This window comes from Erpetoichthys calabaricus, chromosome 1 (genome assembly GCF_900747795.2).
Source record: "Erpetoichthys calabaricus chromosome 1, fErpCal1.3, whole genome shotgun sequence".
Taxonomy (NCBI): Eukaryota; Metazoa; Chordata; class Cladistia; order Polypteriformes; family Polypteridae; genus Erpetoichthys; species Erpetoichthys calabaricus.
Genome location: NC_041394.2, coordinates 32,323,613 through 32,336,469, shown reverse-complemented (window position 1 = coordinate 32,336,469; position 12,857 = coordinate 32,323,613). Strand labels below are relative to the sequence as shown.

General features: G+C 39.8%; 1 protein-coding gene across 2 annotated transcripts in view; it reads right to left on the bottom strand.

Moving 5' to 3' along the window:
• Nucleotides 1–9,356: 9,356 nt before the first annotated feature.
• Nucleotides 9,357–12,857, bottom strand: part of xgb (x globin) — a 90,654-nt gene continuing 87,153 nt past the window's right edge. For both annotated transcript variants that reach the window (XM_028797398.2, XM_028797408.2), the window contains exon 5: nucleotides 9,357–10,757. In XM_028797398.2, the coding sequence (XP_028653231.2) occupies nucleotides 10,611–10,757 (147 nt within the window). In that variant the 3' untranslated portion in view covers nucleotides 9,357–10,610. The remainder of the gene's footprint in view (nucleotides 10,758–12,857) is intronic.

Sequence of the window (12,857 nt, the reverse complement as noted above, 5' to 3'; positions counted from 1 at the left end):
GGCATGTCTTTTTAATCCCAACTCTTACATCTTAATGCTTAGTATGAAACAATGCTTACTTTCCCATGTGCTTATAATACTTTTCTAGTATGTGTAAATTACCAATTTTAAGAATATAGTATTCTATACATCATGTACTGTAAATGAGCAGCTTCAGAGCCACTGCAGGAAACCCTATAAAAACAACAAGCCTGCACAGTCGTATATGAATTCCATCTAATCCGGCAACAGTGAGCAGTCATTATGGACAGAGAGCTACCTGAAGAGCAAATTGGATCATAGAGTAGCGGCGCTACAATAATAGCAAAGCATTGCAGCACTACGACTTCATCCTTATGCATCCACACAAACTCCATGTGCATAGCTCTCCCAGCTCTTCCATCCTAAAGTGTTTGGGATTAATTTCATTCACAAATAATTTGTCTTACATTGAAAATCATAAATACAAGAGAACGACATATCCATATTACTAACCGAGAATGGTAAACTGGATGGCATGGACGCAGGTACACGGCGATGGGACCATGAGACGTACTGCACAGGCGCGTACAGCTCAACTAACGGAAACAGCAAATAAAACAACCGCCATATTGTGAGTGGCACTACTGCGCAGTGAAGTTAGGAATAATGTGCTGCTTGGGATTGTACAAACCGCTGAACGCTTTACACCAAATTCAAACACAATACAGCTCAACGATGCACACTCGAGCCCAACTGGATAAGATCAATGAACGCAGGCGCTTACAACAAGCGTCAGAAACTGTGGAAGCACAGCAGGCATGGGTTAAGACACTACGGGGTCCGCAAAGGTCCACAAAGATAGTACGGAATATATAAGAGCACACCGATCAAAAAAAAATCAATCGTGTAAAAGCACATAGTACACACAAATCATGTGCTCTCAGTGCATAGAAAGCGTATAAGGACAATACGGAGAATAGAGACCCAAAGGCATTGGAGAGAAAAAAAGGCAGATAAGAGATTATGAAAACAGTGGAATTCGAAAGGCTCAAACAAACGGTGACGTGATACACATGCAGACAAAGGTACAGAATATGAAAGCAGTAAAATTCGAAAGTATTGTAGCGTCCCAGCCAGGTTGAGGGCTTTTTGGTTTTAAGTGACTGTTAGGTCCGATTGAGGGAAGGCAGAGTTGCAGTCATCACACATTCTGATTTCCACTCCATCTAAATAGCTCTAATAGACATACGGCGGCGTGCAAAAGTATTCCATCCCCTTCAAAGTCATCATCGTTTTCTGCATGACATAAGATGTGTGCACATAATTATAAATGCAAAGAATTATTATTATTATTACATATTTATCCATTCAGTATTTTTAATGTGAACTCTTTTGCTGTAACAATACATTTCCAATGTCAAAATAAAACCATTTTCTCTAGACATTTAACCGAAGAAGAAAAGCTCCAAAAGTTAGCATTTGTATAAGTATTCAAGCCTGACACATTAATACTTTATAGGAACTCTTTTGCTGCAATAACAACCTTAATTCTTTTGGGGTAAGTATGAAATGATTCTTCCCCTTTCTTCTTGGCAAAATTGATCGAGATCCTCTAGGTTGGTGGGATGGCACCTCTGGACAGCAGTTTTCAAATATTGCCACAGATTCTGCAGTAGGATTAAGATCAGGGCTTTGACTTGACTAATCCAAAACATTCACCTTTCTGGTTTTGAAACATTCCAGTTACACTTTGGCCTTATGCTTAGGGTTATTGTCATGGTGAAAGATGAATCTTCTCACCAGCTTTAGGTTCATACCATCTCCTGCTATTTCCTACATGCTCTTCAGACTGACAGCACATATGGATGTGCCATCTTGGAGGAGCTGGACTACCTGCTTGTATAACCTGAATTGGCTGCAAGCACTGCCTCATGCCTCAGTAATGACAAGGACACTAGCAAAACACAAAGCTAGAGAAGAATCCATCAAGAAGGATAAGGAGAGAGCAACTGTCTGTGGCCACCACCTGCAAAACCATTTCCTTTTTGGGGGTGCCTTGCTGTCACCTCTCCAGTATACCAGTTGTCACTTTCATTTGCACTAAAGCAGGTTAAGTTGATTCACAATCACTTGGGTTTCCTAACTGGACTTCCTAACTGAAGCTTTGTTGACTTGGTGTTAGACTGGGATGATTAAGTGCTCCCTCAATTTTTTGAGCAATGTACTTTGCAAACACTACATTTTGAGTTTTTCTTCTTCAGTTAATTCTCTACAGAAAACTGTTTTATTTTGACAACAGAAATGAATTGTTACAGCATAAGAGTTCACATTAAAAATACTGAACAGCTAAATACAGTATGTGTTGTCACACACGTGCGCATGGGAGGCAGCTAAAGGGCTTGAGTAAGGGCAGTTCCGAGACATACCGGGATGTGGCAGAGTGCACTGACTGTTTTCCTCCCTTTCCTGTAGACCATTGACAGGAGATTCCACCTGGCTCTCTTGATGTCATGTCTGGGCTCGAACCAATGGCTGAAGACCTTCATGAGCCCGACCCCTATGATCTCACTTCCTGTCTTCCCCTTTAAAAGCCTCCACCTTTTCCCTATTCCCTCAGTTCTGTGCACAGCAGTGCTGTATTTACTTGCTCAACTTTGCAGCCAGGAAATCAATTATACGGGTGGCTGCCCCAAATCTTTCCATGACTCTGAGTCGAATCTTGTGTGGTGCAGAAGATGATGGTGAGGGGATTGAATACTTTTGCACACCACTGTATAATGAGGTGAATATGTTGGTGTGAACGGGTCACTTATGTTTACACATTATGATACAAAATCTAACAATTTCTTGATTTTGTTGTTTTTTTTACAGCACCATTTTTCTCTGGCTGATGTTTTTCTGTCAGCTGTATGAAGTTTTTAAGTTTTTAAAAATCACTCTGCCTTCCTCTGCTTAAAAAGGAATATTTTGGCACCATTTACACATAAATGATGCACATTTGTTTTTCTGTAAAAGTTGGATCTCTACGTAATGACCTTAAGTTTCCAAACACTTGCCTCACTTTCAAACTGTAATAGGCTGCAGTCTGAGTCTGGACATTTTGCACACTCTGCCTGATTTATGATGTTCTTTTTCTTCCTCAGGTGCCCAAATATAATTCTGCTGTTGTCATTTCCACTATTACAGGGGACAGATGGCCTCAGTGGTTTAAAATACTCAGGCCTTAAAATCCTGAGCTCTTCAGTCATTTGTGTCATTAAGTAGGACCAACATGGTGTTGTACAGTGCCTATCAAAAGTATTCATCTCTTGGAAGATTTCACATTTTATTGTTATATGACATTGAATCACAGTAGGTATCACTTGACTTTTTTGAGATACCACAACAGGAAAAAGACTCTATAATGTTAGAGCGAAAAGAAGTCTCTACAAAGTGGTCTAAATTAATTCCAAAAACAATATACAAAATAACTGCTTTCCTAATTATTCACTCATTTTAATATGACACCCCTAAATCACCATCGCTGCTGCCAAATGGTTTTAGAAGTCACAGAATTAGTTAAATTGAGACCACTTGTCAAGGATTTCACTTGATTGTTCTATAAATGGACTTGAATGTGGAGGGGTCAACTTGAGGTGAGTCAGTATGGTGGCCTGTCCTACACAATGAAGACAAAAGAACAGTAACTTCATGAAATGGTGATAAAAAACACAACCTGGGGGGACAGAGACAAGAAAATATGCAAGTAACTGAATATCCGGTTAAATTATTCACAAAGAAATGGAAAGAATATGGCACAGTTGTAAATCTGCAGGCTATTTGAAATAACACTATTGTGTGAGAAGAAGACTAATGAGGGACACCACCAAAAGATCTCTGAGAACCTTGAAGGAATCACAAGCTATAGTGGCTCAGAATGGAGAGACTATCCAGACAATGGCTGTTAACCGGGTGCTCACCAGTCACAGCTTCTTGGTTGGGTGGCAAACACAAAGCTATTGTTAAAAAAGCGCACATACAGGACATCTTGAAAGAAGGCACATGGAGACTCTGAGGTGAACTGGAAGAAGGTTCCATAGTTTGATAAGAGTCAAACTGAACTTTGTGGCCATCAGACTAAAGACTATGTTTGGCATAAGCTGAACACTGCACGCTATCATAAACACCCAATTGTCACCGTCAAGTATGGTGGCGACAGCATTGGGCTCTGGGGATGCTTTTCTGTGGCAGGCCCTGGAAGGCTTGAGAGGGTAAAATGAATGCAGCAAAATATGGAGGAATCCTGATGCATTCTTCAAGAAATCTGTGCCTTGGAAGATTTGTTTCTAGCAAGACAACTACACCAAGCATCAAGCTAAAACTACACAGGAATGGCTTCAAAACAACAATGTGAATGTCCTGGAGTGACTGAGTCAGAGTCCAGATGTCAATCCAATTCAGAATTTGTGGCTGGTCATGAAAAAGTCTGTGCACTCTGGATCAACATGTATCTTGACAGAACGTGAGCAGTTTTAGAAAGAAGAATGAAGAAAATTGGCAGTGTCCATATAACAGAGAGAGAGAGACCTGAGCACATAGACTCAAGGCTGGCATGGCTGACAAAGGTGCATCTGCGGAACCTTGACTTGAAGTGGGGGAATACTTATATGGTCAATTAGTGCTTTATGTTTAAAACTTTACAGTTACATTCAGATTTATTTTCTTAGCAGATGCTTTTATCTAAAGTGACTTACACAAGGGGTCAACATCAGTCTGGGGGCTGTTTGGGAACAAGTGTGACAGGACAAGGGTACAAAGTTGATCACCACAAGTGAAGTGCTCAGAATGAAATACAAGCGAGTTACACTTCCAAGATAATAAAACTTAACAGCTAATATTACCTGCTCCTGCTGTCAGAAATCTTGGTGTTTTGTTTGATTCATCACTTAATTTTGAGCTACACATTAATGTAGGTCTCTTTCCAAAATTTCATTTTATCATCTCTGTAACATTGCCTGCCTCCGTCTATTTTTGTCCTTTAATGATGCTCAAACTTAGCTTCATTGTTTCATAATGTCTCGTATTGATTACTGTAATTCCCTTTTCATCGGCCTCCCTGCAAAATCTATACAGAGGCTACAGTATATTTAGAACTCCGCAGCCAGAGTCCTCACCCACAGAAAGCGTTCTGCTCACATCTCCCCTGTTCTCTCCCAGCTTCATTGGTTACCAGTTCCATCAAGGATTAAATTCAAGATTCTGCTTCTCACCTTCAAAGCCCAACATAACCTCTCTATCTCATTCATGTCACAGCTCCATACACTCTCAATCTCCTTATTGTCCCATGCACCAGACTCTCCACCCTGGCAGGCAGGTCCTTCAGTGTTATGGCCCCTTAACTCTGGAACTCTCTTCCTCAGTCTCTCCGAGATTGCCCCTCTTTCTCCACCATTAAATCTCAACTTAAAACTTTCCTATTCGCCAAACTTTTGTCATCTGTGTAATTTTTTTCCCTCTGTATGTAAAGCGACCTTGGATTTGTGAAAGGCGCTCTATAAATGGAACTATTATTATTATCTTCTTATATAATACACTACCATGGCTGTCCGTTTGTCTGTCCAGGACTTTAAATCACCTGTAGCTCGCAGACTTTTTGAACTATTGACCTGATACTTGGCACATATAAACTATTTGACGTCTACTATCCACTTTCAGGGTGATGATTGACCTCCAAGGTTATTCCTCTTTTTAATTTTATTTAATTTATTTTATTGTAGAATCAGCTCTCAGCAGCGGACAGTATCTCATTCCCTACCATCTTCGCCGTCACTTCCCCTACCTCTTCATATCTTAAATCATTCTTGAGGCAGATTGAAGACTTAAGTGCCAGCTTAAGTGAAAAATTAAGGAAAATGTACTAAGTAATTGCAACACAGACACTGACTTAATCAGTTTTAACTCGAAAAGATGCCAACGAAAGAAGAGAAGAAGCGGGCCACTAGGGTGGAGAAAAGAAGAGCTGCTCAGGAAGCAGCAAGCGCATCAACATCTGAGCAAATGAATGCTAAACGTACAGAGAAAGAGGATGAAAACTAGGAATGCTCAAGTCAAGTGTCTTCACTGTACATTATCGTGCAGTATGCCATTACTGGTTATTATTAATATTCGTTGGACAGAAATTCACCAAACAAGAGAGTCTTCAAAACGCTTCATGCACACATTAAGGAAGTCAGAATTTCAACTGTTGGTGGGCACCTGGTTCCACCAGCTAGGAGCTGCACAAGAAAAGAGTCAGTATTGAGATCGATGCCATATAGGGGTCATTACTAACCTCTATTCAGTAGCAGGCCTGAGTGGTCAAAAAGGAGCACAGGACTCTCAGCAATGTCTCCTTATAAACAGTAGGTTCTGACCCATTGAGCATTCTGTGGGCCATCGTCAAGGATTTGTACTTAACATGTGTCACTGGAGGGAGCCAATGTAGTGATATGAAAAGAGTAGTGGATTGTGCCCACCTCTCCTGCGGCTTGATGTCACATGATGGTACTCCTGTTTGAAGAGAGTTTCAGTAGTCCAGATGTAACAAGACTAAAGCCTGGATCAGGAGTTGTGCTGCATATTCTGTAAGATACAATCTGATCTTGTGGATGTCGTATAGAGAGAATCGGCAAAACAGAGAGACCATAGCATCATGTTCCCTGAAGGACAACTGGTCATCAGTCCCCACCTCAAGAATGTGTACCGACTTGGTGGGTGTTAGCAATAATGAGCCAAGCTGAACAAAAATGGGATGCTGAGCAGATGGATGAGCTGGGATAAAAGGATGCCAGGTTGAACTGGAGATGGTGGTCCATCATCCAGATTGCAATATCTATGAGACAGGCAGAAACTCTTGTTGATACTGGACTCTAGCTGGTCCCCTGGAGGGAACGACAGGTACAGCTGCATATCATCAGCATAGCACTGACAGGAGAGTCCATGCAACAGGACGATGGGGCCTAGTAAGATGGTGCACAGTTTTCTCACCAGTTTAAGCATCATTACATTGGTTACCTGTGTCATTTAGAATCGACTTAAAAATACTACTAATGGTGTACAAAGCCTCTATTTTGGAATTCCTGTCTCCTACACTCCAAGTTGTAACCTTAGATCTTCTAATGGTGGTCTGCTTGTAATTCCAAGAGCCAATCTTAAAAGAAGTGGTGAGGGGGCATTCTGCTGTTATGCACCTAAAATCTGGAATAGTTTACCGATAGAAATGCAGCAAGCTAATACTGTGAAACAATTAAAAAACTGCTAAAACCCCATTATTTAAATGTAACTTTTTCGTGCTTAAATTTTAGTTGTACTCCTAATAGACTATATGGGCATAGAATTATTTTATTCTTCAGGAATTTGCGGTCTTTACTAAGCTCAGTTTTTCTCTGCTGTCTTTTCCAGTTCTTCAGTGGTGGTGATTTGCGCCATCACCACCTAATCAAAGCACCATGAGATGCTGGAATGAAGGTGAGGATCTCAGCTGTCCATGAGACCAACGTCATCAAATCCTCTCATTTGAAACCAGGAAAAAAAGAGGAATGAATTAAGAACATTTAAGTTAGGTAGAATGCTTAGTGAGGGATGGGAGGTCTTTTGGCCTTGGGACCCCTGCAGATTTTGTTTTTTCTTTAGTGTAACTGGAGTGTTTTTTTTTTGTTTGTTTTGTTGTTGCTGTCCTCCGGGCCATCTGACCTTATAAACAGACTCAATATTAGAGACTTACATCATGACACTGTATATAACGACACTATTCTTCTACTTGATATTTATCTGTTTTTTAAGATCATATAGATTTATTTGTTTTATCTTTGTCACTTATCCTTTAATATTATTGCCTAATCTTCTTTGCACTTCTTTTCCTGTTTCTCTTTGAGATCTTGTAAAGCTCTTTGAGCTACATCGTTTGTATAAAAATGTGCTATAGCAGCGATCTCCAACTCCAGTCCTGGAGAGCTACTGTAGTTGCAAGTTTTCATTCTAACTCTTTTCTTAATTAGTGACCAGTTTTTGCTGCTAATTTACTATTTCCCTTTATTTTAATTGACATTTCTTGAGACTCTGATCTCTGATTTGATTCTTTTTTCCTTAAATGGCTTCTAAACATAAATTTTATGTGAAGTGAGCCAACAGATGACCAACTAAGTTGGCGCCTCAAACTCCAACCAACTTCACTTCATTAAGTTTTTTAATTTAAAGCCATTTCTCGTTGTTAATTAAACCTGTGATTTAACTCCATGGAGCTCATTCTGCCATGGCAGACATTTCCAAAACTGTTGATTTTCTTTTTTAAGAGAGGTGTCAAAATGTTTTGTGGACCTGAGCAGATCAACATTACTGAGGCCTTCACCTTTCTTTATTTTCAGTTATTGTGTGATGGACGCAGATTGTTGTTTATGTGTTGGTTCATTTTGTATCTTAATATTGTTTGGTTGCTAATTAAGGAAAATACAAATAATTAAGGGGCCTGAGACTTAAGTTGCGCATCAATTAAAATTAAGACAAAGAGTTAATTATCAGCAAAATCTGGTCACTAATTAAGAAAAGGATTAGAATGAAAACCTGCAGCCACAGTAGTTCTCCAGGACTGGAGTTGGAGACCCCTGTGCTATAGAAATGAATGTTGTTGTTACAGAGGAGAGGACCCAGCACTAATCCTTGAGATACCCCAGTGATAGTCTGGTGCACCCTTGACATCTCTTCACTCCAGGACACACAGTATGATCTACTCAACAGGTAGGATTCAAGCCACCTGATGGCAGTCTCAGTGATGCCAAGGTCAGACAAGGTGGCATGGAGGATGTAGTGGTTGCCCCTGTCAAAGGCAGAGGAGAAATTGAGCAGGATGAGGACAGATGACATGTTGGTAGCTCTAGCCCATTATATGTTACAGGGCTCTGTTTTCACTTTGCCATTAAAGAGTTGTTTTTTTCCGTTGATTATTGTCAAAAACGTCAAACTAAACCCATTGTGATTCAATGCCGAATAGCAATAAAATGTGAAAACTTCAAGGAGGTAAATACTTTTTATAGTCACTGTATAGTCACATTTATGCCTTTGCTTTACACACAAAATTCCCATTCTGCACCCAAAAGGTAAGTATCACATTAGATTACATTGAAAAATGGTTGACATAAGTCAAGGAACATCATGTTCAAAGTCTGTAAGTGCTGTTAAGAGTGCATGCAGAGAACAGTGTCCACCACAATACACATGAGACTTAAAAGTGTGAACCAGAGAGCCTCTTTGACCGAAAGGACATGTTATCCTTTAACAGGCCAAGGAACGTGAATAGAGAAGACCAAACTCATTCATTTAAAATTCACAGAGATCGTAAAAACTTATAAAGCAGAATTTTACCAGTTAAATAGTGAATCACAAACTTGAGGACACCTAGTAGAACTGAAGGGAAAGGCTTCAGAGGGAGGAGAAGAAGCTGCCAATCATTTTTACAAGGTAGGTGGTTAATTAACCCAACTTTTTACTACCTGCTAATCATTAGAATGGAAGTACACAAAACTGGATTGTTTGCCAACGACGTAAACATCTAGAGAGAATGCGGACAATTTAATGAGGATCGACAGATGCATTTTCTGCATTGTAAGGATGGTCCAATTGTAAAAATGATGGCCACTAGTATTTTTCTCATTTTTGTATCAGAGGTAGGACGGGGGTGATAGATTTTGATGAAGGTCGGAGATAAGAGGGAGGATGGAGTGTTCTCAGATGGTGGAAAGTGGATGGAGGTCTGATGGGGATGAGTATCTTGTCAGAGGACAGAGATCGAGTCAGGAGGAGAAAGAGGTGACCTAAAATGACCATGATACTAATGAGTTAAACGGTCTGGTTAGTTATCTCTAGTTTGTAAAATTTCTGATGGTCTTATGATGTTGAAATTTTAAATACAAAATACAGTCATGTAGAAGTGAAAGTACATCACCTTTTCCCTTCTGTAATTTTACTGAGAATTGACTAATGAAAAGTTCCAAAATATAATTTATTCTCTGTATTTGTTATCTAAGTTTTGATTTGCTCTACTTGTGGACCATATTGAAGACTAGATGATTATTAGTTATGTCCTAATTTGTAAAGTCATAGAAAAGGGGGTACATACTTTTGCACATGACTATTAACACCTTCCTTAATCACAAAGGTCTTGTGTCTCATCTTGGGTTGGTTCTTGCCTTGTGTCTCATGCTACTGTATCCAGATAGTCTTCAGCTTCCACTGCTTTAAACACACCATGACATAAAATGGACGGATGGACATTTCCTTCTCATTTCTATGTGGTCTCCATTTTTGACTATAGTGTTAGTTTTGTGCTGATGTCCCTTCTTTGAAAGGAACCATATAAAGGAGTACAATCTACGGAAAGTCTGTTTACCTTAGAGAGACCACTTATGTCTTCATTTAAGCCTAGGCTGTGCACTTTTGGTAACCTCACACCATAAACTGGAACTGCAGTTCATTGGTACAGTCTGGTGATTCAGGGGTGTCACCCAACATCTAAGGACTAATGGTCAACATTACCCATCTGTCCAAGACCCACAAAATGCAAGTGATAAAAACATAACCCATTCCCTAATCCCCCACCCCACTGACACACATATATGATGTCATGTCTTCACTGGACCTCACAGACGGACGTTGTTCTGTGTAGTGCTGCTGTCAGGCCGCATGGTGACTTGCTTTTTTTGGTAGTTGGTTTTGTTCACACCGTTCTTCTTCTCTTCCTCATAGTAACCCCTTTTCATCACTCGTGTTAAGTAGGAAAACAAACTCTGCAGGACAAAAGAGAAAAATCAAAGTGTGTCAGGAAATGATCCCTGGTTTGACTTTCTCAAATGTGGCATGAGGGGTGCCTCTAACACCCTTCTAAGCCACTGGTATCGCTCAGGTCAGGGTAAGTCAGCATACATCTCTAATCAGTTTCCCAAGCTGTCTTTACATATTTTCTGTGATCGGAGAGGTTGAAAACATTTACAGCTTTTGAGTGTGGATGGACAAAGAAGACATAAATATGGGGCATGTTTACTGTCAACATGGATAGCATTTGCCATTTTGATCCACCCCTGTTTTATTCTGAACATCTTTTATTGAACTTTGAAACAAGCTAAGTTAATTTAATTTAATTCATATTAAGTTAATTTAGTTGATGACCAATAATTGAGCCACAGTAGGTTCTTGGAACACACCTACACTTAGACATGCGAAACAGTGAAAAACATTGAAAAGATTAACCGACCCCATGTTTTGCCACTTCAACATCAAATGCAGCTCTAGACTGTGGAGACTTAACCATCTTACTCGTGTCCTATTCCAAATCCACCCTTAGGTTCTCACTCCCAAACCAACGATGCTGACCCTGTGAGACAACCAGGCAGAAATTAAAGGATAAGCAAACCAACATTGTGAGGTTCATCCATTTTTAAAGGAGAATGTGCACTTTACTACCCTTGCTTGGCACCCACCAGTCGGCAGTGGAGTCTCCTCAGAAAGTCATCACCAAGTGCTCATTATTGACATTCAATATGGGTGCCCAGATGTGAACTGTCGTCTTACTTCTGTAGACAACTAGATAATTCTTATTCTTCCTCTTCATCTTTTCCCACTTAAATGCGGTGCTGATGTGCTTGATCAAACTTCTCCAAACAGCTTATCCTGTACCTCCTTGCCAGCCAGTCCCTTCTCATTCAAACCTTCTTTTATTTATCCATCCACCTCCACTTTGGCTTCCCTCACTTTCTCTTCACCTGTACTTCCATTCCTATCACTCTTTTGCCAACATATTTTTTGTCTCTCCTCATCACATGTCCATACCACCTGAGCCTACTTTCCTGCACTTTCTTAGATATCTCTTTGACTTCTGTGGTTCCTCTGATTGTCTCATTTTTTATTCTGTTCTTTTTGTATGTCCACACATTTATCTCCACATTCTTATTTCTGCCACATGCAACTTCTTCTCCTGCATGCCCTTTAATGTCTCAACTCCATACATCATTGCTGGTCTCACCACTTTCTTGAAAACCTTACCTTTAACCTTCACCTTAATTATTCCATCATACAATTCTCCTTATACCTTTTTCCAATTGTTCCATTCACACTGCACACTATGGGTCATCTCTGTATCTAATGCTCCATCTTGGGCTACCATTGATCCTAGATATTCAAAGTTATCCTCTCTTTTCAATAGTTCTCCCTGTGGGCTAACTTCTGAATCCTGATCATTGTTAAACCTCAGATATTCTGTCTTCTTCCTATTTATCCTCAGTCCTCTATCTTCCAAAGCCCTTCTCCATTCTTCTGACTCCCTCTCCACTACCTGTTCTCTGGTATTGCACAAAACACCTAGACAACAATAACTAAAATTAGTCAGAAATAGGGAAAGCCAACCTTATACTAATAATAAGGTATTAATAAGAAATGCAATGATTTACTTCATGAGGTTGAAGTACATAATATAAACAAGAATAGTTGCTTAAGATATTTGAAATATTAAAATGTGTGCTTCAATTAAAATATATGAAGTCTAAATATTCTCAATATTAACAGACATTTGCCAATTTCACCCACTCATAAAGGTCCACAGAGAACTAGATCCTTAGTAAAGGATCAAAAATCAAAAATAATATCATATTCATAATCGCTGACCCTGAAATAGTCCAAAACACCACCTCACATGCTTATGTTTGGAATCTCTAATTTGTGTCCATCACTACGATCACCAGGGGACCGATCAGCTGATGAAGGTACCTGTCTTTCATTTTCAATTCCAATATCGTTTGCATCAAAATCAGAGATTGATAAATGTCTGTGTAGTCCTTCCAGGTGAACATTGCTGTAGGCACGTCAGCTGTAAGATCAGCTAATGCATGTACTTG